General features: G+C 41.5%; 1 protein-coding gene across 8 annotated transcripts in view; it reads right to left on the reverse strand.

Moving 5' to 3' along the window:
- Nucleotides 1-7070: 7070 nt before the first annotated feature.
- The window catches only part of ALMS1 (ALMS1 centrosome and basal body associated protein), a 171750-nt gene continuing 152670 nt past the window's right edge, over nucleotides 7071-26150 (reverse strand). For 7 of the 8 annotated variants that reach the window (XM_045827151.1, XM_045827157.1, XM_045827155.1 and 4 more), the window contains 7 exons: nucleotides 17829-17949; nucleotides 16505-16708; nucleotides 15977-16206; nucleotides 14932-15115; nucleotides 13961-14024; nucleotides 8677-8776; nucleotides 7071-7429 (listed from right to left, as the gene is read on the reverse strand). In XM_045827151.1, the coding sequence (XP_045683107.1) occupies nucleotides 7385-7429; nucleotides 8677-8776; nucleotides 13961-14024; nucleotides 14932-15115; nucleotides 15977-16206; nucleotides 16505-16708; nucleotides 17829-17949 (948 nt within the window). In that variant the 3' untranslated portion in view covers nucleotides 7071-7384. The remainder of the gene's footprint in view (nucleotides 7430-8676; nucleotides 8777-13960; nucleotides 14025-14931; nucleotides 15116-15976; nucleotides 16207-16504; nucleotides 16709-17828; nucleotides 17950-26150) is intronic. The other variant, XM_045827153.1, reaches the window with a different exon arrangement.

Raw genomic sequence — 26150 nt, forward strand, 5'->3', positions numbered from 1 at the left:
ATAGACACACTGTGCCTCCTCGCACAACCAAAATAAAGACAACAACAATTTAAAAACAAAATAACAACCAGAACTGACAGAAAACTGAACTGTATGGAAGTCAGACAACCAAGGTGTTAAAGTAGACACATTCATCCAGACCGGTAGGTGGGGTGGAGTCGGGCTGCTGGGCAGAGAGGGGTCAGGGCACAAAAAGCTGTGGCAACGAGCGCACAAGATGGAAGCTGGCGGACCCTGGGCACGCAGGCGGTGCCTGGCAGACCCCAGGTGTGCGGTGGCTACGGGCAGACGCAGCGAGGTGGCAATCCTGAAGCGAGGCATGGTGTGCAAGGCAGCTGGCTGGCTGGGCGATCCCGCATTCTCATGCAGATAAACCAGGTGAGGCGGCGGAGCGAGACAAACTGCGGAACCCAGGGTCCCAGTGCCGGGAAATAGAGCCTCAAGGCACTGCTTGGGGACATCTGTGGGGGTTGAGGTGCATGGAGAAACTCCTAGCCTCACAGGAGAGTTCGTTGGAGAGACCCACGGGGTCCTAGAATGTACACAAGTACACCCACACGGAATCAGTACCACAAAGGCCCAGTTTGCTTGAGGGAAGTGGCAGAGGGGACTGGGATCTGACAGAGAGCACAGCAAATGCCATTGTTCCCTCTCGGACCCCACCCCCACATACAGCTTCACAACCCAGTGACTGCATTGCTCCACCCTGGTGAACACCTAAGGCTCCACCCCTCATACATAACAGGTGTGACAAGACAAAAAAAAATGGTCCAAACAAAAGAACAGATCAAATCTTGAGAGCAAATACAACTGGGCAACCAAGAGACAGCCAACCTAGCAGATGCATAGTTCCAAGCACTGGTGATCAGGATGCTCACAGAATTGGTTGATTTTGGTCGCAAATTAGATGAACAAATGAAGACTATGCTAGGTGAAATGAAGGAAAATGCAGAGGGAACCAATTGTGAAGGGGAAGAAAACTGAGACTCAAACAAATGAGTGGACCAGAAGGAAGAAAGAAACACCAAACAGAAAAGAATGAAGAAACAAGAATTAAAAATAAAAAATGAAGAGAGGCTTAGGAACCTCCAGGAGATCTTTAAATGTTCCAACATCTGAATTACAGGGGTACCAGAAGGGGAAGAGGAAGAGCAACCAGTGAAAAGTTATTTGAACAAATAATAAAGGAGAAATTCCCCAATCTGGCAAAGGAAATACACTTCTAGGAAGTCCAGGAAGCTCAGAGAGTCCCAAAGAAGTTGGACCCAAGGAGGAACACACCAAGGCACATCATAATTACATTAGCCAAGGTATAAATGAAGGAGAGAATCCTAGAAGCAGCAAGAGATAAGGGGACAGTCAAAGTTCCCATCAGACTGTCAGCTGATTTCTCAAAAGAGACCTTGCAGGCAAGAAGGGGTTGGAAAGAAGGATTCCAAGTCATGAAAGGCAAGGGCCTACATCCCAGATTGCTCTATCCAGCAAAGCTTTCATTTAGCATGGAAGGGCAGATAAAGTGCTTCTCAGCTAAGGTCAAGTTAAAGGAGTTCATTATCACCAAGCCCTTATTATATGAAATGTTAAAGGGACTTATCTAAGAAAAAGAAGATAAAAAACATGTATAGTAAAATGAGAGCAAAATCACAATTATGAACAACCACACCTAAACCAAAAACAAAAACTAAGCAAACAAGTAGAACAGGAACAGAACTACAGAAATGGAGATCACATGGAGGGTTAGCAACCGGGGAGTGGGAGGGGGAAAAAGGGGGGAAAGGTAGAGAATAAGTAGCATAGATGGTAGGTAGAAAATAGACAGGGGGAGGGCGATAATAGTATGGGAAATGTAGAAGCTAAAGAACTTATGACACATGGACGTGAACTAAAGGGGGGGAATGTGGGTGGCAGAGGGTGTGCAGGGTAGAGGGGAATGAAGGGGGGTAATGGGACAACTGTAATAGCATAATCAATAAAATATATTTAAAAAACATGAACTCATACCTCTTTGACTACAAATCCTTTCTTGATGACATGTGGTGCAATTATGTTCTCCCATTTGTGCCTTGTATTTTCAGTCTTTATGGTGTCCTTTGATAAATGAAACTTTTACATTTTATCAATTATCAATATTTTTCTTTATGGTTTGGACTTTTCTGTGTGTCTTAAGACATTTTTAAGTTCTTACAGATACTCTCCTATATTTACTTCTAATGTTTTTTCTTTCATTTACTTTAATTTCTTAATCTTATCAAAATCATAGGCATACCTACCCATTTTAAAGGGTCAGAGATCGTAAGTCTGGGTGAGAAAGAGCGGCCCTCCCACTTGCCCCATGTGCGCTCGCTCCCACCTCTTCAATGGGTGGTGGGCCGGCGTGTGTGGCTCCTTGTTGATTGCTGTTTTGCCACCTGGGGGTTGGACACCTTGTCTCCAATATCCATATGCACTTTTCCTGCTCCCCAGCTTCCCAAAGTGGTTAGGACCACTTCCCAAAGTGGTCACCGTTTGGGGTGCATCAATATTCTGTGTTTAAGTTAAGCTACATATTAAAACCAAGATTACTTATCCTCTCTTGTAGGTTTTTGTTTTGTATTCTTTCCCTTAGAACTTTATCTTTAGTTTTCTATGTATTTATCATGTATCCAACTCCAAACTATCATATATATATATGATAGTTTATATATATAGATACATATATATATGTATAAAATCTCATGACATTCAGGTGCTTCATATAACCTGTCAATTAGATCTCCCTGAAGTCTTTCCCATGGCCTTTGGCCTCCAACCTCAACTGATCACATTCTGTGTGCCATTCAACAAATCCTTATTAAGTTAACCATGTGCCCACACAGTGTGCTAGGCCCTGGCAAAAGAAAGTTAGCAAGACAGTCATGAATGATTCTTGCCTTCACGGAGTTAACTATCTAATAGTTGATTCTGAAACAATGAGGTTTTTTTTTTTCTTAATAAAAAGATTTTTTTTTTTTTTTAGAGAGGGGATGGGAGGAAGGGGGAAACATTCACATGAGAGAAAAGCATCAGCTGGCTGCCTCTTGCAAGCCCCCAACTGGAGACCTGGCCCAAAACCCAAGCCTGTGCTCTGACTGGGAATCAAACCAGAGACCTTTCAGTTTGTGGGGTGATGCCCGAGCCATTGAGCCACACCAGTGAGGGCCAGTGGTTTTTGTTTCCTAGTTATTTCCCAGGGTCCAGAACTGATGCCTGCCTTTCATAAGATAGCACCGGACATGTATCTCCTGAGTATGAGAGGGCTGCTTCCTGGTTTCCTCCCTGGCCAAAGCTCAGCCTCTAAGTTAGGGGCCGACGGTGGGAAGTATATGAACATTTTCCCACTTTTTCTCAACTGGGTCCTGTCTCATAAAATGAAGTTATAGTAGGCATTTTTTTTTTTTTTTGTCCAGCCCCACTTGCCCCATGATTCGTTGAAGTTCTGGACTTAGATTCAGATGTGAGGTGCAATGGTGAGGCTGGGTGAACAGTGATGAGAATGGGCTGGGGATCCTAGAAACATGTGAATCTGGCCACACTTCCCTGGGAACATGCTGGACCCAAACCACAGGCAGAAGTCTAGAAAGCTGGGCTGACCTCTGAAGAGGCTCTATTTTCTCTAAGTTCAGAGCAGACTCAGATTTCCCCTGTGCCACAAGACCACCCAGAGTAATGGAATCTGTGGCAAAGGGAGGGAGGGAAGGAGGGGGAAAGAGAAAAAAAAAACCGAAAAAGAATAATTTACTTCAGTATCTAAGGAGGGGCTAGCTTGGGCTACTACTGGGTATTTTTGGGCCAACTGTTGCTGTCTTAAAGACAGGTAGGAGAGGAACAGATAGGACTACAGCTGTGGACCAAGACAATGAAGAGCACACATCTATGTACCTTGTGACTGTAATCACCTTAAAATGTGGCCCAATCAAATTTGGAAAATGATCCAGCATTGGGGTGTTACCAAAAGGACCCATGGGGGGCCCAGATACTGTTACTGAAACAAGCCCCCTGCCCTGGGGTCTTCCTGTACTAGGTTTGTCTTGCCTACTGCCAGGTAGGAACTGTGGCTCTCAATGCCAGTTTGGTAAAAAAGAAAGGAACTATTTATTCAAAAGTTATACAGGTTTAGAATAATGGTGGAGTCGCCAAAGTCCCTTTAAAACACACACACACACACACACACACACAGAGTTCTTACCTTCCCCCCTTTGCCCAACCAGGCCAGTCAGGGGTACTGTATCTCAGGAAAAAGAAAGAAGTCTGTAGCTTGGCTGGAGTCCTGGTTCCTCCTGGGAATGCGTGCTCAGCTGGGCAGGTCTCCCGCAGTCCCCAGCACCACCAGCTGTGTCCTCGAGATCTCCAGTTCTTAATCCAAAACTGCATGGCACCTCCTCATGGCCACAAGGAAGAGTCCTTTCACCCCTTTCCTTCCTGCATGGTCTCCCATTGTCTTCTCACATTGTCCTGCACTGTCTCTCATCTCACCTGGAAGCCCACCTTTAGTTTAAATCCCAGCCTGGAACATCCTCCAAAACCTCACTTTGGACTGTTCCCATAATTGGCTACACCTGCCAGCATCCCATATTTTCTGCCTTTCTTGGCTGCCATAGTTAGTCCAGGCAGGTGTGGCCCCATGGTGTTGAGCGAACCGTCTCAGTGCTCTCACTCGGGCACTGTAACCAGGGAGCTGCCTCCCAGCTCCATCATGGATCAAAGTCACACCCATCTCCCTAGCTAGCCTGCTATTGATATGTAAAATAACTCTCAATGGCCCTGCTCCATGTCTCCCTCCCCCCAGCCAGGCCTATGGGGGATATCCTATATTCCCAGGCACTCCAAGTTCTGGACCCCATTACAAATCCCTCCTATGGGGGACCCTGGAGCCTCCGAGCCTACACCCTGTTACAGGAGGAAGTGGAGTTTCCTTACATCAGGATCTTCATTTTCAGTTATGGTGGTGGGGAAGCTGTGAGATGAGCCAAGAGTGCCCCCCTAGAGGCCAATAAATTAGTATTGCTATTATTCAGCCCAACCAGAATTCATGAGTAGTGAGAAATTGGTAAAGGGCTGTAAGCAAGGGTTTACAGCCAGTCAAAATAAAACTGTAGCTTAAAATCACCCAACTCCCAAACAGGTAAAGATAAAGACCATATCAACAGTTCAGCTTGGTCTAACTTTCTAAGGACTGTGCAGTACAGTCATTGGGACATAAAGTGCACTGTGTACAGATAAAACACTCCTTCTCTATTTCCTCAGCCCACACCTGTGGATGGTCACTGGAGGCCTTTATGGGGGAGGTGCAGGAACAGAAGCTGCCCTCAGGGAAGAGGAGTGGTTGAGGAGGCTGGAGCTGACCTCCAGGAGAAAAGAGGGCAGTTCTTAGGTTAGGTGTGAACTAGATGTAGGAAGAAGCAATTCAAGAGTAGATCAGAACCTGCAGCAAAAGTTCAGCCTAGGCCTGGGCTTCTTGCATCTGTGCAAGAACAAAAAACAAAACAAGAGTCTCAAGATCCCCACAGGGATAGGAAAAGGCCCTTTCAGAGAAAGATCCTGGAGTGGTTGTTGGGGGTGGGGTGCTGGTAGAGTGTGGGGGCGGAGCAGCCTCATAGCCACAGGAGTGAGGGCACAAGGTGGTGACTTTGTGGCTTTTGCCAGGTGCTCAGCCTGAACCACTGCAGGCACAGTGGGGAAACCATCCTGAGCTCTGGGCGGCAGAACAGATTCTGGGAGAGAACCATGGCCAGTGCTTAGATTCTGCAAGAAGCACTCAGCCAAGGAAAACCACGTTGTGAGAACTCTCAGCACCCCTCCCCCACGCTGTGCTTTGACTTGGCATCCTGACTGTGTGCCTGGGGCTCCTGTTTAAATGATCTTCCCCAAGGCCCCTGTCCTAGCATTCCTAAAGTGTGCTCTGACTGGGGTAGGACCTATGGCTTCCCAGACCCTGAACCTAAAAGCTCTGGGAATGTGCTTGGAAGACACAGCACAGGTGTAGAGAATCACACTCATCATTCTTAAGAGGACTCCATCCTGTCTGTTCCCTTGCAGACCCAGGTTGCCAGACAATGATCACTTTGTCTGTATTCTGAGTAATGACTTCCCATAATATATGTAAACAGCCACAGCATTTGAGAGCTCAAAGGAGGTATAGACATATTTATGCTCTTATTTGGCAGGTAAACTGGCCTGAAGTAGTTAATTACCCTGCCTTCTTCACATCCTCCTTCTGATTTAGGGAGGGAGCCCAGGTGGCACCATTTGAAAGCTTTTGAGCTGTGCTTGGTGGCGGGGCCTCTTCTTTGATGGAGACTCTCAGGGAGCCTTTTGGGGAGGCAACCAGCCCTGCTGCCCTGCTGGAGCTTCACGGAACTTCGAAGAAGGCTTCTGAGCACCTTCCCTGGTTCAACATTAGGCCTTACTTGTAATTCCAGGTCTTTATTAAGTCACAGGTCACAAGATTAAGAGCTTTATGCGCATTATTACATATATTAATTCCTGCTTTTCAGAAGTGGTTTGAAGCTCCAATCCTGCAAACAAGATGGTGAGTGGAGGAAATTCACCAACGGCTGCTTTTCTTCGCAGCCTACAAAGTCATCTTCTGGGGCAGTTCAGACGAGACTAAAGGGAGGCACCAGACATATATGCCTGTGTCTGCTGGGAGTCTCTGGGTATGCCCAGAGAGAACCCTAACTAGACACTCTCTCCGCAAAGCCCATGACAGGGCTCTTGCCGCACCAAGCTGTGTGTTCTAAAGAAAGGCCACATTTCACCCTCACAGACCATTTCCCTTGATTGATCCTTTCATTTATCTTTTAACATTGATTTGAGAGAGAGAATTTGTTGTTCCCCTTATTGATGCATTCACTGGTTGACTCTTGTGTGTGCCCTGACTGGAGATGGAACCCGCAACCTTGGTGTATCACGGCGACGCTCTAACCAGCTGAGCTACCTGGCCAGGGCTTGCCTGACCTTTTAGATTGGGGCTTCCAGTGTGCTTCAGGGGGGACATTACACAGTCCCCTGCACATCTCTAGAAGGGAAAGAAGTGACCCTCTGTGACTTGCTTTACAATGAGCCAATAAGAAGGTATTTATTTTCTAAAAGTATAAAAACACATACAAAAAGGGATTATTTCTTGGCTGAAATTAAGAGATAATATGGTTATAGCAAACATCCCCGTGGACAAGGCCTATGTAGAGAGAGTATTGCTCCCAACCATTAATAATCACCACTCTGCCGCAGACTGAAAGGTCACTGCTTCTAAATTACACATGGATAAGGAGTTAGTTTTATTACACCAGGCTCATAAAAACTAAGGAATGTGCTTCTTCGGGTTGATAAAATAAAATTCCAAGGCTCTGAAGAAAATAATTTTATGTCAGTCCCAGGGAACTTTCCTTCCCAAGAGTCGGTTGGTCACTTTCTGTGGAAGGAAACACAGGCAGGAAGAGGTTAGCAACTTGCGGTCAGAGGCAGACAGACGCTCCTCACTGCAGACCCGTTGCTGAGCCAGCTGGTTCTGCCCAGACCTTGTTCATCTATCTTCCCCAACTACAGAAACTATGGTGATTATACAAAAAATTGTTTCTGAAGTATTTAGGAAAGATGATCTATAATCAATATCTATTGATTATTTCTATATAGATACAGATCTCTATAATCCTGATAGACTGATCCATCCAGTTCACAAACACAGAAGCACAAAGAGAGGCTGACACAGTGACTAGGGCCTGTCCACTTGAGGGGGCCTAGCCTGAGCTTTGGGGTGTGCTTCAGAGGCAGTTTTCCAATCCCACATCAGTCTGGTATGAACTCGTCTTTTGGTTTATGACCTTCAGAGTCCTCTTGGGGTGAAGAGAGGGGGCTGGGAAATAACCAGGACAGTGAAGGATATGGGCCTCCGGGCATAGTAACTGATTTTGTTTCTCAAGGAATAATTGCTAGCAAGTCCCCTGGCCTGTGTGGTCCCGGGATCAGCAGCACTATTGACTGTGCTGGGGCCATGGGCAGGAAATGGTGTGGCCTCGAGGCTCTGGCTCCCCAAGCCACCTACACTTAAGCTATACTGGGACTTTTTCCAGTTTATTGTAAAAGTTCTAGAGGTATAAAACTACCACCTGGGACTCTGGAATAAAAACCAACAATTCACCCTGGCTGGTGTGGCTCAGTGGATTGGGTGCCAGCTTGCAAACCAAAGGCTCGCCGGTTTGATTCCCAGGCACATGCCTGGGTTGCAGGCCAGGTCCCTGGTGGGGGGTACATGAGAGGTAGCCACACATCGATGTTTCTCTCCCTCTTTCTCCCTCCCTTCCCCTCTCTCTAAAAAATAAGTAAAAAAATTTAAAAATAAAAAAACCAAAACAATTCTACTAGACAATAAAACCCCAACATTTCTATCATGATATACATCTAAATTGACTCCCAAAGATGAAATTTGGCTTCTTTCCAAATGTATGCATGGAAGGTTTCATTTTAGACTTGCATTTTTATTTTTAGATTTGAAATCTTATCATAGGTGCTTTTATCTTCTAAATTTCAGCGGTGGTATATGATACATTATGAGCTTAAGTTCACTCCCCACACGCAGTCAATCAAACAGGTTAGATGTGTTTCTCTCAATTTCTTTTCCTTCTGATAAACCCGACCAATCCCACTCTAGGACTGACTGACCTTTTTATACAGCTGGGCTCGCAACCGGTATGACTTATGTTCCAGTCTCCTCTTTTCCTCTTCTCTCTTCTTCTGTACTTCTGGGAGCTGCTCATAAATCCTTAGAAATGGCACCAGTGGAAAGACAGAAAGCAGCGAGGTTACCTGACTACAGGGGCACATGGTGTCTTCTCACCTAAGCTCTACTGCTCTCAAGGCATTCAGTCCCTCACAGTCAGGCCCTGGGCCTGTTGTGTGCCCAGCGTCCTGTTAGACACTTGGACACAAAGAATCCTGGCCTGGGGTGCTTATGATCTGGAAGGGAAGACAAACAAAAACACAATAAAATCCTGCTAACAGTATTTACTTCTGGGAAAGGAGTGGGATCAAGGGGTGGAAATAACCTGCTTTTTACTCTATATGCAAAAAATGTACATCTTTAATATGAATAATGAACATGTATTACTATTATATTTTTAAACATAAGGGTAATAATGGAGAGATAGTTCAATAATAGTCCTATCTCCAAAATGTTATACAATATTATAGGAAATGAAAAAACTTATTCTGAGTGAAGTAGGTTGACGAAGACCAGAGAGGAGATTAAGTCTGAGGTGGGTCTTGAAAAATAGGAGCAGACAGGGGATGGGAGGAGAAGGGAGTAATGGTAAGTAAGAGCTTCACAGAGGGGTGTAGGGGAACAGGTGGGAAGCAGATGGGGTGGAGGTGAGGGAGGTGGTGGAGGGTCTCACTCACAGTGATGTGAAAACTTGGGCTCTGTCCTATTAGGAATTGGTGTCACTGATTTTAAGTAGGGAGGAACATGATCAAACGTACACTTGGTAAACACACTCTAATGGAAAATAACCTAAATTTCCAACAAAAATAGTTAAACAGATTATGGAATAAAATAAAATTATTACAAAGCATAAAAAGATGTCTCAAAGAATTTTTAGTGTTATGGGAAAATATTCAAACCTGTATATATTAATTAGTTTGATCAGTAAATTTGGGGAAAAGTGTGTGTTAACAGCAAGTCTCTGCAGAACCCCTACTCCTGCCAGACACAGGAGTAGTGTGAGTTATGTTTAATGAAAGGAAGAGGGAGTGATATGTATTTTCTTATTTCAAATTTTCTCTGTATTTTCCAACATTTTCTATATCTGAAAAAAATCATTGAAAATCACTGAAAAAAGAGGCTCTGTGGAAAAGAGATCAAAGCAGGCAGAGAGCAGAGGTGGGGAGAACAGCAGTCTTCTGTGAGTGGAGGCCAGCCCACACCAGGAGTGAGAAGAGGCTTCCAGAGAAAACAAGAAGCCTGGTCTCCAGGATGTGCAAGCTGCGAGCATGTGCAGTGATAGGTAAAGTGACTGCTCCCCTGCTTTCTGGCCGTGCAAGTGGGTGTCCCAAGCAAGTATGGGAGAGAATGGGAATTCCATTTTGGACATAGTGAAGGTGATCACAAACTGAAAAAGCAAAAGTGGAGGTCAGGAAAGAGAACAAAAAGGAGTAAGTATACACTTGTAAAAGTCACTGTTCATGGAGAAGGATCCAAGATGATGGAGTAGTAAGTGAAAGCCAACTTTAACTTCCAACTCCCAGGACCAATCTGGAATTACAGCCAAACTGTAGAGAAATCATCCTAAATTGAACACTAGCTGGAGAGAAGCCTTATAACCAAAGACAGACTGAAGAAACCACTTCACCACAATGAGACTGGTAGGGAGTGTGGAGGAGGCGCCAGAGGGTTGGGTGGGTTCCCATGCAGCTGAAGTTCCAGAGGGGTATTTCAGTGGCTGAGGGGACTTTGCCCTGAGAAGTGTGGGGTCTAAACCCCAAGCTGGGCTCACAAGCCCCTAGCAACGGAGCCAGAAAGAAACCCAGAAAACATCCAGCTGTGAAAAGCAGCAGGGTTTCTGTCTGCCAGGAAGAGACTGCTGGAGATGCAGACAGTCCCTTAAAATGCCACACACACAAAATTTTGTTTGCAGCTACTTACCCTGGGTCTATCAGAGGGAGGGCAGAGTGGACTAGAGACAGCCAAGGGAAGTTTGGGGTTGGTGGCTCTGGGGAGAGAACTGAAGGAACAGCTGCCAGGATGCCTATGCTGAGTTATTCCTCACACTGCTGAGGCCATCTTTCTCAGGCAGAGCACTCCTCTCCAAGTGGCATCAACCTGAGGGGAAGCAATAGCTCTGCCCACAGGAATTACTCTGCCCCACCCTGTGGAGCTTAAGCCAGGCTGCTGATTACAGGTTGAGGCTATATCACTGATGGTTTAACAACTATGGTGGGAAATACAAAGAAGCCAACATAAAGAGAAGACAAAGAAAGAGGCCCCAAATGAAAGAACAAGATAATTTTCCAGAAGAAGTACTAGATGAAATAGAGACAAACAGTTTACCAGATAGAGAGTTTAGAGTAATGATTATAAGGATACTCAACAGCATGAAAAAAAGACATAGAAACCATAAAAAAGGGCCAGTCAGAAATAAAGAATAAAATATCTGAAATAAATAACACACTGGAAGGAATAAACAGTAGGTTAGATGAGCAGAGGATCAAATCAGTGATTTGGAAGATAAGATAAAAAAACAAAACAAACCAACAAACAAAAAACACCCAGGCAGAGTAGCAAAAAGAAAAAAGAATTTTTTTTAAAAAATGAGGAGAGCTTAAGAAACATTTTGGACAACAAGAAGTGTAATAACATCTGCATCCTCTGATCACTAGAAGGAGAAGAGCGAGAGCAAGGGATCGAGGACCTGTTTGAAGAAATAATGACTGAAAACTTTCCCAATCTGGTGAATAAAAAGATATATAAATACAGCTAAGAGAATCTCAAACAAGTTGGACCCAAAGAGGCCTACAGCAACGCATCAATAAAATGACAAGGCAATGACAAGGAGAGGATCCTAAAAGCTGCAAGAGAAAAGCAGGTAGTCACCTACAAGGGAGCACCAATGAGATTGCCATCTGATTTCTCAGGAGAAATATTTCAGGCCAGAAGGGAGTGGTGTGAAATATTCAAGGTGATGAAAAGCAATGACCTACAACCAAGGCTACTTTACCCAGCAAGGCTATCATTTAAAACCAAAGGAGAAATAGGGGCTTCCCAGACAAGAGAAAGCTAAAGGACTTTGTTAACACCAAATCAATAATGCAATAAATGTTATAGAGCTTGCTTTAAGGAGAAGAAAAAGAAAGAAAGAAAAAGGAGGAAAATAGTGTAACAATAAAATGGGCTAAATACCTATCAACAATCTTATATTGATAGATATGTACTTATATTGATAGATATATATTGATAGATAAGCCATTTAGATATATGTACCTTACATCTAAATGGTATAAATACTCCAACCAAAAGACACAGGGTAGCTGAATGGATAAGAAAATAAGACCCATATATATACTGCCTCCAAAAGACACATCTCAGACTGAAAGATACACACAGACTAAAAGTAAAGGGATGGAAAAAGATATTTCATGTAAATGGAAAGGAAAAAAAAAAGCTGGGGCAGCAGTACTTATATCCTAAAAAACAGACTTTAAAACCAAGGCTAGTAAGAGACAAAGAAGGACACTACATACTGATAAAGGGAACATCCAACATGAGGCCTTAACCCTTGGAAACATTTATGCACCCAACATGGGAGCACCTACGTATATAAAGCAAATTTTGATGGACATAAAGGGAGAGATCAAGAGAAATGCAGTCACAGCTGGGGATTTAACACTCCATTGACTTCAATGGATAGATCTTCCAGGCAGAACATCAACAAGGAGACAGTGGCCTTAAATGACACCGTAGATCAAATGCATTTAATTGACATCTTCAGAGCATTTCACCCCAAAGCAGCAGAATATACATACATTTCAAGGGCACATGGTACATTTTCTAGGATAGTCCACATGTTAGGACACAAGACTCAATAGATTTAAGATGACTGAAATCATATCAAGCACCTTCTCTGACCATAATGCTATGAAACTAGAAATTAATCACAAGAAGAATATTGAAAAACACACGAAGACATGTTAGGTAAATAACATTATTAAACCATGACTGGATCAACAATGAGATCAGGAAGAAATCAAAATACCTTGATGCAAATGAAAATGAGGATACAACAATCCAAAACCTATGGGACACTGGGAACCCTTTTGCACTGTTGGTGGGAATGCAGACTGGTGCAGTCACTGTGGAAAACAGTATGTGGACACCTCAAAAAATTAAAAATGGATCTGCCTTTTGACCCAGCAATCCTACTTCTGAGAATATATCTGAAGGAACCCAAAATGCTAATTTGAAAGAGCATAAGCACCCCTATGTTCACTGCAGCGTTATTTACAATCGCCAAGACATGGAAGTAGCCCAAGTGTCCATCAGTAAATGAGTGGATAAAACAACTATGGGAAATTTACACAGTGGAATACTACTTGGCCATAAAAAAATAAAAATTTACACTTTGCAACAGTATGGATTGACCTGGAGAACATTATGCTAAGTGAAATGAGCCAGTCAGAGAAAAGACAAATATCTTATGATTTCACCCATATGTGGAATCTAATGAACAAACTGAAATAAGAAGGAAAATGGGGACATACTCATAGATGGAGAGCAGGATGACAGCTAGGTGGTGGGGGGTGAGGTGAGGGGATGGAGGGATTGAGTAAAAAGGACAAAGGACTCACAGGCATGGACTACAGTGTAGTGACTGCTGGAGGGATGGGGTATAAGGGGACTAAATGGTAGTGGGAAAAAATACCATAAAGATTAAATTAAAAAGTAAAATAAATAAAATCTTTTAAAAAATAATGAAACTATAAGTCACTGCCCATGAAAAACATAATGAGATATCACCTCAAACCTGTCAGAATGGCTATTAAAAAAGAGAGAGAGGGAACAAATGCTGGAGAGGATTCAGAGAAAAGGGAACCCTTGTGCACTGCCAGTGGGGATGTAAACTGGTAAAGTACTATGGAAAAGTTTTTCCCCTCAAAAAAATAAACACAGGACCACCACATGATCCAGCAGTACCATTTCTGGATATTGATCCAAAGGAGATGAAATTATAATCTTAATGAGGCACCTGCACCTCCATATTCATTGCAGCAAGTCATTCATTCCACGTCTGCCACCTATTTTTCTTCTTTTTAGTGAGAAAGTACTTTCACAATTAATTTTCTTATAATGTTTTGACTTGAGCAGAATGCCTTTATTCGGGGTCAAGCCAGAGCTCTTGACCACTTGCTGGCCTGACCTGTACTCTTCTAATTACTCTTATTTTTGGGGCCTTACCGTTTAGACCTCTGAATCATTTCCTTCTTTCCAATGGGCCTGCCCTTCTGGGCAGCCAGGAAACCTAAGCAAGAGAAAGAAAGGGTTTTCAGTGAATATTGACTTAACGGGGAAGGGTATGGTATGCAAGAGCTGTGTGAGAGAGCTGCTAGGACTCTGTGGCCCTACTGTGAGCTGAGAGTGCTAGGTGGTCACCAGGGGCCAAGGCCACAGCCAAGGTTAGACTATGACTGTGACAGCAGCCTAAGTCTCCTGAAGACACAACACTGTGGCACAGACTAGACTGTGAACTTAAATACTGCCCAATTTATAGGTGATGTGATGAAAGCACTAGGTATACTTTCATATACTATTTTATATATATTTTCACAGCTTTCATGTATTATTTTATTGATCTTACACCTAGCATAACTGTAAGGAGCACAGATTCTGGAGCCAGCCCGCCTGGGTTCAAATTCAAGATTAGGTGTGTAATCTTGGGCATGGTACTTAATCTCTCTCTGCCTTAGTTTTCTCCCCTCTAAAATGGGGATATTAATAGTATCTGACTCAAGAGGTGTAAGCATTAAACGTGAACAATTCTGGGTAAAACATTTCCGGGTAAAACACAAGGGCTAATAACTATTATTATTATTACCACCACTACTTCTATTATTATCATTGCCACCCCATAAAGTAGCCAAGCCTAGAATCTGCCCCATCTTTAATGAAAAACAAAACAAAACAAAAGGTTATACTACTTTTAGAACTAACCTGCTCACAGACACAGAGCTTCTTTATAAAAACACCATTCTCACCGAACACGCTTGTTTTTAAGATCCAGTGACAGGGCGAGAGTAACTGGGATTATTTGGATCATGCAAGTACTGACAGCTAAACTGGGCAGCGTCTGCTACCTAAGGATATGTAAGTCTCAGCAAGCACAGATCTTGCCTTCCTTGCCCAGTAACGGGAAAGTGAACAGAGTGTACCTCTCTTAGGGAGCGGGCGCATGGGGTCCCGGTGGCCCTGCCATTCTCTCACAGTGTTGAACAGTGCCTCCCGCTCACTCTGAAACATGTTCTGCAGCTTCCTTTCCTGGACTATTAACTTCAGGCGTTTTATTCGCTCCCCAGAGCGGGAGATGAAGTCAGGCCTGTGAAGCTGAAGTGATTCCTGAGGAGGAGAAAATGCCCCCGTCCACACATTAGCGATGCAGTCTGCTCTCCAAGGGTCTGGAAAAAACAGTACCTGACCAACAGATTTGAAGAGCCTGTTTCTAAAGAAAATGAACATATTTTCTATTTCTATTCTCTAGAAATGATCTCAAGTTGAAAAATAATCTAACAATTCTGTAGGGGAGAACTCCAGTAGGGAAGTCAGAGGGATCAAAGATATGCCTTTGGAATAAGCCAAGAACCAAGACTGTGGTAATTACAACTCTTCCAAATGGGACAGAACTTGGCCCATTGTGCTATTTTAAATTTCCCTTCAAACAAATACAGGGTGGAGCAAAAATAGGTTTAAAGTTGTTCATAGGAAAAAAGTAATACAATTAACAAATAATACAAGAATAAACTTACATGTACTCACAACTATAAACTTACTTTTGCCCCACCCTGTACATCATTAAATAGCATTTCCTGTAGCTCCCAAGGGACCTATAGAGAAGAGACTTGGCACCTGCTAAACCCTGTGTTAAACAGGAATAGGAGTTACTGAGGAACGAATACAAGGCTGATGCAAGCACGAGGCTTCCAGAGCACTGCGGGTGTCTACAAACCCCATGAGCAGTGTTGCAACATCTTCCTTTCGACTGCCTTTTCCCCAGAGACTGAGGGTGAGGCATGATTTAAGGTTAGAGTAAGGTAACCTTTAATTAACAAAGAGAGTGAGAACATATGAATGATGGAGGTGCTAGAAAGTAGGGTCACATGACTGTACTTCTGAAGGCCAACTCACAGATTTAACTTCTTTGTGTCTCATCCTTTCTCCCCGCTTAAACACAGGGCTAAAATTAATGCAATGTCATTGTACCTGTAGAGTTGCTCTCACAAATGGCTTCAGAGGACCTCTGCCTGGGCCTGCTAGTGACCCATGGCTGTCTGTGTGCTGACCCTGCCAGTTCTGTTCCCGGAGTGGTTCCCTCCAGGGTTTGATGTTGGTTATTGGTGCAAACCAGGAGATACCGGGGCCACGATGTTTGAGCAGATTTTCCTTCTTAGGACCAGACTTCACATTTTCCACAGGAACAAACCATGAAACTCCTATAGGAAATATTTTTAAGAAAAAAAGATTTTTCTTTTTTCCCATCACTGACATGTGCATAACAGGGCTTCTGCAGAGCCTGCTGTTAGAAGCCATCATGGTGCCCAGGAGTCTGCTTAATTGCAGGTATGACTCTGTAACTGTAGTGCTAGATACTTAAAGTTTGTTTTCCTTGCCATGGTGGTGCTGGGGGTAGAGATGAGGTCAAAATAGAGTCATTCAGAAAAAAGAATCCGAGCATTGTAAGAGACTGAAAATTCAGTAGTTTTTCTGCAAAACTGGGAATTAGAAACTGACCTTCAGAGCAACTCTGCTTGTTCTTCCTTAACTTTTTGTCCCCAAGATAACTGGTAATGAGCCTTTTTTCTTCTATTTTTCCTTCTGACCAAGTAGTCACATCACTGTCCTCTTCCACTCTAACCTCGCTAGAACTTGGCGTTGGGAAAATCACCCCAACATCTCGAGTGTGTTTTCTGACACCATTCACAATCTCCAAGTTACCTGAGGGGAAAGATCACAGATGTCTCTGGGAGCAGCCTTGAGACTTAGTTGGCAGGTACATTCAAAGTTTTTAAGGCTCGAAAAACCCAGTCTGTTATCTTTGCTGGGTGGGTTGGGGCTGTGTGAGGGAGAGAAGGTGGAGGGGGTGGGAAGAAGGGGTTGTGAGAGAGAGGGGAAGAGGAGGAGAGAGAAGAGGGAGAAGGGAGGGGAAAAAGAAAGAGGGTTTGTATTTCTAAGTCCATTTAGATATTAGAGAGAATTAATTACTACTAATATAGACTCAATAGGAAAAGGATTTCAGTTCTGAACCCAAGTGAGAAAGGCAGTAAATGCTTGTAGTCCTACCGGCATCCCCCAGGTAAGGAAGAGGTTGACAGATGTAAAGACAAGACTTGGGGTGGGCGGGGAATCAGGGCAGTTTATTTTTGTTTTATAAAATCAAAAGATGTAGAAGGGCATAAAATGAAAGGTTCCTTTCTACTCCTGTTCTCTATTCAGTCAGTTTATAACCCCATGATTCCAGAGAAATTTTTTTTGTGCAGTTAAGCAATTCTCTTCCTTATTTTTTAAATACATGTAGTAGCATGCTATACACTGTTCTGTACTTCGCTTTTTCTTAATTATATATCTTGGAGATTTTCCATGTTGGTGGAGAGAAAGACCTATATTGTTCTATGCAGAATTTCATTATATAGATGTGCAATAATTTAACTATTTGGCTATTGATAGACATTGAGGTGAATTTAATTTTCTGTGATAATAAATACCTAGATTAACTTTGTGGCTAATTGTACATATTTGTCATTTTGCACGTATGCACAGTATATCTATAGGCTAAATTCCAAAAGTAAAAGTGCTGTGTGAAAGTAGTTTTGACAGAAACTGCCAAATTGCCTGTCACAGGCATTGGGCCTATAACTTATACTCCCACTAGAATGTATGAGTGTATTTCCCTACACTCTTGCCCACATACTTGTTATCAAGCTTAGATTTTTGTCAATCTGATTAGTGAATAATGGCATCTGAGTATAGTGTTAATCTTCATTTTGTATGAGGTTGAGTATCTTATGTTTAATAGCTACTTGTAATTTGAAGAAATGTTTAAATTCAAGTAATTTACCTGCTTGCACTCCCTTATTTAACATATGTACATTTTGCTTGTTGCAAAGGGTAGAGTTTGAGCTCCAGAAACTACCAGTAGAAGATGAAATAGAGTCAGAAGAAATCATATGGTTTGTCACCTAGAAAAAAACAAGAGACAGTTACCATTACATGTAGTCAATGGCACAATTACCCACATGATAAGAAAATATACAAAGTCAGCCAGATGACCCGATTCAAATTGTTGAGATAAAGTTGCCAGGAAGCTGTGACAATGTTGACATGCTGCCACATAATTTCTGATAGGGAGGAGAATGTGATTGAATAAGGGCCTGAGCTCTTTCCTGAAGGTAAGACACACACTCACAAAATGGTATATTCCTAGGATGAAAAGTTCTGAAGAAGATGTGAGCCAAAAATTAGTCTGGTTGGTTTTCAGAATGAAATTCCAACTTGACACCTGCATATGCTTTGATGCGAGAAAGAAGGCTGGGGATAATTAAGGAGATGGAGAGCTGCAGAGTGCTTTCTAAGATGAGACTCAGATACCTACACAAGGATAAATGCCAAAGAGCTGAAAGGCCCCAGGGAAGTCCTGACTCAGAACTGCAAAAAGCACTAATATGCCAAAAAATGGCCTTTTTAGTTACATTCAGAGCAAGGGTCAGAAAGTTTATGGATTTAAGTTGATGGTGGAATTTAGTGGGCGGGTGACAAAAAAATTTATCAAAATGGAGTTGAACAAATATAGTATAAAATAGTATTTCTTAGACTTGCATATCATAGCACTCCTCTGGGGGAGGAACCCTGATTCAAAAAAATGAGTTGAAGTCCTGTGGGGAGGGATGTGGGCACTGTATTTTGAATAAATGCCAGGTGCTTACCTCCTTAAGCAAATGTTGAAACCCAAGTCAGAAAGGAAACTGAAGGTATTTGCTCCCCTGAACTAAACAGATTATATTCCAGGGATTTAGGAACCTTAGCAACAGAATCCTGGAGGAGAGGAGCTATGTTAGATGTCTGGGGACACGAAGTGTTTTAATTTTCAAAAAGATAAGCATTGTAAGCTGGTGGGTTTAACACTAATGACTGGAGAGATTTTAGAATGGGTCACTAACCTGATAATTTGAAGCATCTGCAGGCCAAAGAAAAGATTAGCACATTTCATGTAGGGCTTAGTAAGGCGGGCAGCACAAGCCTTGCCCAGTCAGCCTTGTCTTCCCTCACAGACATGGTCACTAACTGGCAGTTGGAAAGAACGTGTAGTAGAGTACTTCATTTGAGTAAAATGGTGAAACTTCTCATGACATCTTTGAGGGCAAGATGGACTCATTTGGGTTAAATGATAATATGAATTGGTAGAACCCTAATTGGTTGAAACACTCCCAACTATTATTGTCAACACAGTGAGAAGCCTTTACTGAGTGATACACCTTGCATTCAACAACAAATATTCAGTAAGCACTTACTGTGTGCCAGTCACTAAGTTTGCTCTGGCTATTCCTTCTTAACATTTTTATATATCAATGTCTTAGAGATGTAGAAATAAGACTTTCCTACAATGCACATCTGCAAGGGCCTACATGCTGCCACAATCTGAAATAATAACAGGAACGAACAGGTCCAATCAAACAAGAGACAATTGTGAAGTGCCATCCTTAGGCAGGAGGAATGGCAGAGACTTGGATGCAGTACAAAAAACTCTGGGTCTGGAGTCCAAGACCTAAACCAGACTCACACCTTCTTTTTACTAGCTGTCTCTGCTTGAATAAGCCATAACCTCTTTATGCTAGTCTTCCCCATCTAGAAAGGGAACACCTACATTTCTGAAAATACGGAAGTGTTAGAACAAATGATCTAGATCATAAAGAGTAAAAAGCTAATATAAAACAATGAGATTATTACTGTTAAAAAAAAACCCAAAATGTACAAGCACAGAAAGTGTGGTGAGGAAGATGTGACTGACCAGCAATATTCTACACCTTCTTTGCAGCTATAAAAGAAAAAGAAAAAAAGCAGTTTAGATACTGAAATAGATGGATTTTTCAGATAGGTTATAAGTACAAAAAAGCAAAGTATGCTGCCATTTTTGTGAGAAAGGGTATAAAACGAATGCAGGCATTTGCTTTATAATGTGTAAATTAATTACCTGTGAAGGAAAACCCAGATTGAAAAGGGAGAGGTAATGCTGTTTTTTATTTGCAGATGGCATGATCCTATCTGTAGAAAATATGAAGGAATCCATAAAAGGCACTAGAGCTAAAATAAGTTTAGCCAGATTGCAGAATGTAAGATCAATTAAGATAAAAAAATCAATCTGTGTTTCTATATTCTAGCAATGAGCAATCTGAAATAAAATTATAGAAAAATTTCAGTCATAATGACATCAAAAAGAATAAAATACTTAAGAATAAATTTAACAGAAGTGTAAGCTTTGCACTCTGAAAACTATAAATCACTGATGAAAGAAATTAAAGATCTAAATAAATAGTGAGATATTCCATATATATAATTTAAAGGTAGGTAAAGCATCGAATACACATTTCACTTAAGAGATATGAATGGCCAATAAACATATGAAAAGATGTTCAACATTATCAGTCATTAGGAAAATGCAAATTGAAATCACAATGAGGTCACTTCACACCTACTAGGATAGCTGTAATAAAAAAGACAATACTAGGTGTAGACGAGAAAGCAGAGAAACTGGAAGCTTCATACATTGTTGGTGGGAATGTAAAAATGGTAGTCACTTTGGAAAACACTTCGGCATTTTCTTAAAAATTAAACTTAAACTTAACATATTACCCAGCAATTCCACTTGTAGTAGGTATATACCCAAATAAGAACATGTTCACACAAAAATGTTTACATAAATGTTCATAGCATATTACTATCCAAAAATTTTAAAAACCCAATTTTCTAATAACTGGAAGCTGGGTAAGTAAAATGTGGCACATCCATATAAAGGAATACTGATCACTAATGGAAAGGAACTACTGCCCTGACCAATGTGGCTCAGCTGGCTGGGCGCTGTCCTGCCAAATGAAAGGTTGCTGGTTTGATTCCGCATCAGGGCATATGCCTGGGTTGTAGATTTGGTCCTTGGTCACAGCATGTTCAAGAGGCAACTGATCAATGCTTCTCTCACACGTTGATGTTTCTCTTTTTCTCTTTCTCCCTCCTTGCCCCCCTCTCTAAAAATGACATCTTAAAAAAAAGGACCTACTGATATATACCACATCATGAATGAACCGTGAAAACATGCTAAGCAAAAAAAGCCAGATGGAATAAGACGACATATTATATAATTGTATTTATATGAAATGTCCAGAAAAGGCAGAGGCAGGTTAGAATTGTCTGGGGCTGTAATGTGGATTGATTGCACACCTTTTTGGGGGGTGATAGAAGTCTTCTAAAACTGAATTGTGGTAATAGCTGCACAAGTCTGTAAATTTACTAAGAACAATTGAACTGTACACTTGAAACAGATTACTTTTATGTTATATAATTATACTACCATAAGCTGTTTAAAAATCTCTGTAATGATGTGCAAGAACAAGTAACACTGAGTGAATCTGGAAAGCTGGTGCCTTGGAGACAGAAGTGGGAAGGAAACTCCATCAAATACTTTTACACATTTTAAATTTTGTGCCATATGATTGTATTACTAGTTTAAGAAGTGAGAATAAACAAAACAAAAACTTGAAGAGTGTGGCAACATAGGTCTAATGGCTCTGGTGAGTTCAACAGGAGGGAGTAAAATATGTGTTAGGCCATGGAAATGTTCTAATCACAGACAAAATCTGCTGTCAACCTGCTCTCACCATCTGAAGTTCAGCATGCTTAGTGTAAAAAGACATGCTTAAAAATAGGATGACAAACTTAATAGACCCAGGAAAGCTGCCAACTTAGGAAAGGGGAGTAGAAAGCATGACCTGAGGAGACTGGTTCAAAGGGTGAAGACCAGAAAGAATAAAAACAGTTCACGGAATAAAGTGGGGACCCAACAGGTAGAATGATCAGACCTATATTCTGTGACTTCAGTGTGTAAAACTGGGAACAGAGCCAGGAAATCAATGCAGGAAGATTTTGGATCTTTGTAAGTTATACCCTTTGATAACTGAAGTCTTACACAAATGGAACGAGCTGCTCATGAACAGTGAGTGGTGCTCTTGAAGCAGAAGCTGGAACACCTTGTGGTACATTTGCAGCCTGAGTCTGTGAGCCTCTTACACTTCCAAAGCACACACCAAGTTGTGGTATGCAACACCACTGCTGGGAAAGAACACACGTTTACATCTGATAAAATGAGCCTTGGTGTGTGTGTTTCCACTTATAGGTCAAGTATCTCTGTTAATTCCTGCCTAGAAAAAGGTTAACATTTAAAAATAGAAAATAATCTAAAAATAAATTCCTTTTCAACAAAATATATTTAGTTAGTCCTCTACAATGGTGAAGATAAAAAGGACATTAAAAAACAAGTGTTTTCAAGGATGTGGAAAAATCGGAACCCTCATACATTGCTGTGGGAATGCAAAAGGGTAACTATTTAGTAGTTCCTCAAATGTTAAACACAGAGTTATATATGACCCAGAATATATTCAATCCTAGGCATCTGCACAAAAGAAAACATATGTCCACACAAAAACTTGTACATGAACATTCACAGCAGCTTTGTTAATGACAGCCAAAATGTGGAAGAAATCCAAATGTCCATTAACTGATGGCTAAATAAATAAAAGGGTATCTTCATATAATGGAAGTGTTATTTGGTAATAAAAAGGAATGAATACATTTTACAATGTAGAAGAACCCTGAAAACTTTAAGTGAAAGAAACTTGTCTTTTGTATGATTCCATTTATATGAAATGTCCAGGATAAGAAAATCTATAGAGACAGAAAGTAGATTAAGTAACCATAGCCAGAGGCTGGGGCAGGGGTGGGATGTTGGGGAAATGAGGAGTGACTGCTAATGTATACAAAATATTTTGGGGGGGTATTAAAATGTTTTAAAATTAGATTGGGGTGATGGTGTACAACTGTGCTGTGCATACACTAACACCTGCTAAACGGTTTACTTTAAAAATGTATTTATTCATGTATACCAATGGACATACATGTAGATTATGAAGCCTCATTTGGAGGGAAAAGCTTCTCATGCTTTATGGTTCTGCATCTCCTGTGTTACTGAATCAGGGATACAAAAACAATGGAAGGTGGTTGACTTTGTCATTTTCACATAATAAAAAACAGTCCTAATGAAAATGTGGGTGCTGGATGTTGTAGGTATGATGAAACACTATACACACTCTATGGTTAGAGCTAAGTGCCAGTATCAGGATCATGCAATCATGCCATGTGACTCCCACAGACTCACAATAACCACGGGGCACAGGCCTGCATAGTGTTGGACCATTTGTGCTGAGAACCCACCAAGGGATAGAACATTTTCTGATATTGGTAAACCACAACAGTTCACTTTCCTTGGTCCATGGGAAAGGCTCAGACATCTCCTCTAATGATTTTATCCCCCAGGGCCTGGGGTTAGCCAGGAATGGATCAGCCTGCTCAGTTCTCTGCAGTGGGGCTTACATGTGACGATTTAAGTGACTACAAGTCAACTGACATTATCAACTACCATGATTTAAGCTTTCTGTTGTAGAGAATCTTGGAAGGAGAGACAGGCTGGCTTGCAGCTTCTGTTTTAATTTCTACTGTTATGGGAGAAAACTCACTTGCTGATGCTTTATTCCACATTGGGAAAAGAAAGTTAACTGCCATCATCTCAAGAAATGTTTCAGGCTTTGTTGTAGCACTTTTTAATTTAACTAAAATCTATGTGAGACTCATTCCCGTATTTGTTGATCAGAGGCACCATCAAATATATTCAGGAAAAAAAAAGCTTTTCAATTAAAATTTACTTTTTAAGTGTCAATATGAAAACATATCTAACTTTAGGAGAAAAAGGCCAAGTTTTCTTACATGGAAATATGGATCGGTTGCCTCTCATGTGCACCCCAACTAGGTGCCAAAGTCACAGTCTAGGCATGTGCCCTGGCCAAGTACGGAACCCACAACCTTCCAGTTTACAGGATAATGCTCTGACCAACTGAGCCACAGTGGCCAGGTTGGGAGATGTTTTGTTTGTTTTCCCCCAGATGAATGGGTTTAATTAATTTATAACCACTCATATTTAGGACCAGAGATACACAATGGTAAGACAGTCAGAGTCAAAATAAGAAATACAGCCAATGGCATCATCAAACTTTTTCCTTGTGAAAAGTTTTTAGCTATGTGCAGATCAAATTGGCAGTGGTAGTTGCAATAATAAAACTAACCAATAAAGGGTGACACAATCACAAAGTATCTACCCAAAAAATAACATATTAACAGTTTCAATTCCTAGTGACAAGAGTAAAGCTTAAAAAACACTACCAGTAACTCAGGTGATAACAAATCAGTAGAGATTATGGAGATGGAATGATTCTGAATCATGCCAAAATTCAAAGTATGGTCATAAGACCAGATGGTTAAAATGAGAAATGAATTCAGAAACTCTAACAGGATAGTAAAGTTTCCCAGATAATGAGAGGGCTTGGGATAGAAAAAGAGAAAAGGAAACTAGTCCTCAATTAAAATATGGGAAAAACCAGGTTAACAAATGATCAGGAAAATCTTGTAAAGAGTGGCAGAGCTAGATGGCATGGGTCCCAAAAGATTTCCTATCAGGTTTGAAAATTATGGTGTGGAAGAACCTCTCCCCCTTCCTTCTCTGCATTCTCTCAAATCTTTCCTATTGGCTTTAATATTTATGAAGATTATGACCATCTTTACATGATGACTCTAAAATTTTTATTTCACTCATGATATACTCACGAAGTCAGATATATCTATGTTAGATATTTCCATTTGGATGTTCTGATCTAACTTCAAGATTAATAAATGAAGGGGGCAGAAGCATAAAATGGAGTAAGAATAGCCTCTTTAACAAATGGTGTTGGGAGATCTGGACAGCTACATGTAAAAAAAAAATGAAACTTGACCACAAACTTACACCATACACAAAAATAAACTCAAGATGGATAAAAGACTTAAATATAAGTCACGACACCATAAAAGTCCTTGATAAGAACATAGGCAGGAAAATTTCTGATGTTCCATGCAGCAATATTTTTGCCAATATGTACCCTAGAGCCAGGGACATTAAGGAAAGAATAAATGAATGGGACCACATCAAATTAAAAAATTTCTGCATAGGTAAAGAAAACATGAGCACAATGAAAAGGTAAGCAACCTTATATATTTGCCAATAATATATAAATATATTATTTGCCAATAATACCTCAGACAAGGTATTATTATTGGGAAAATATATTTGCCAATAATACCTCAGACAAGGGTTTGATCTCCAAAATGTATAATGAACTCACTTACAGAACTCCACACAAGGAACACAATCCTTAGAAAAGGAACCTGAACAGACACTTCTCCAAGGAGGACATACAGAGGGCCCAGAGACATATGAAAGGATGCTCAGCATCACTAGTCACCAGAGAGGAGCAAATTAAAACCACAATGAGATACCACTTCACACCGATCAGAATGTCATCATTAATAAATCAGCAAACAAGTGCTGGTGAGGTTGTGGAGACAAGGGAACCCGAGTGCACTGTTGGTGGGCATGCAGACTGGAGCAGACACTGTGGAACAGTATGGAATGTCCTCAAAAAACTAAAAATGAAACTGCCTTTTGACCCTGCAATTCCACTGCTGGGATTATCCCCTAAGAATCCTGAAATGCCAATTCAAAGGAACCTATGCACCCCGGTGTTCATAGCAGCGTTATTTACCATAGCCAAGCACTGGAAGCAACCTAAGTGCACATCAGGAAACTGCAGTTTTTTGATCCACACATGGAATACTACACAGCAGAAAGAAAGGAGCTCTTACCCTTTTCGACAGCATGGATGGAACTGGAGAGTATTATGTTAAGTGAAATAAGCCAGGCAGTGAAAGACAAATACCATATGATCTCACCTGTAAGTGGAACCTAATCAACAAAACAAACAAGTGAGAAAAATAGAACCAGAGACATGGAAATAAAGAACAAACTGACAGTGACCAGAGGGGAGGGGATAATGGCGGAGAGGAGGGGAAGGGTCAAGTCAATGAACATGTATAAAGGACCCAAGGACAAAGACAATGGGGTGTGGGGAGAGGATTGAATGTGAAAGGTAGGGGGTGGGTAGGGCAGGAGAGAGTAATGGGGGAAAAATGGGGACAATTGTAACTGAACAATAAAAAATTAAGGAAAAAGATTACTAAATGAAATGTCTTC

The sequence above is a fragment of the Phyllostomus hastatus genome, unplaced genomic scaffold, assembly GCF_019186645.2.
Source record: "Phyllostomus hastatus isolate PE091 unplaced genomic scaffold, TTU_PhHast_1.1 phas_scaffold_78, whole genome shotgun sequence".
Taxonomy (NCBI): Eukaryota; Metazoa; Chordata; class Mammalia; order Chiroptera; family Phyllostomidae; genus Phyllostomus; species Phyllostomus hastatus.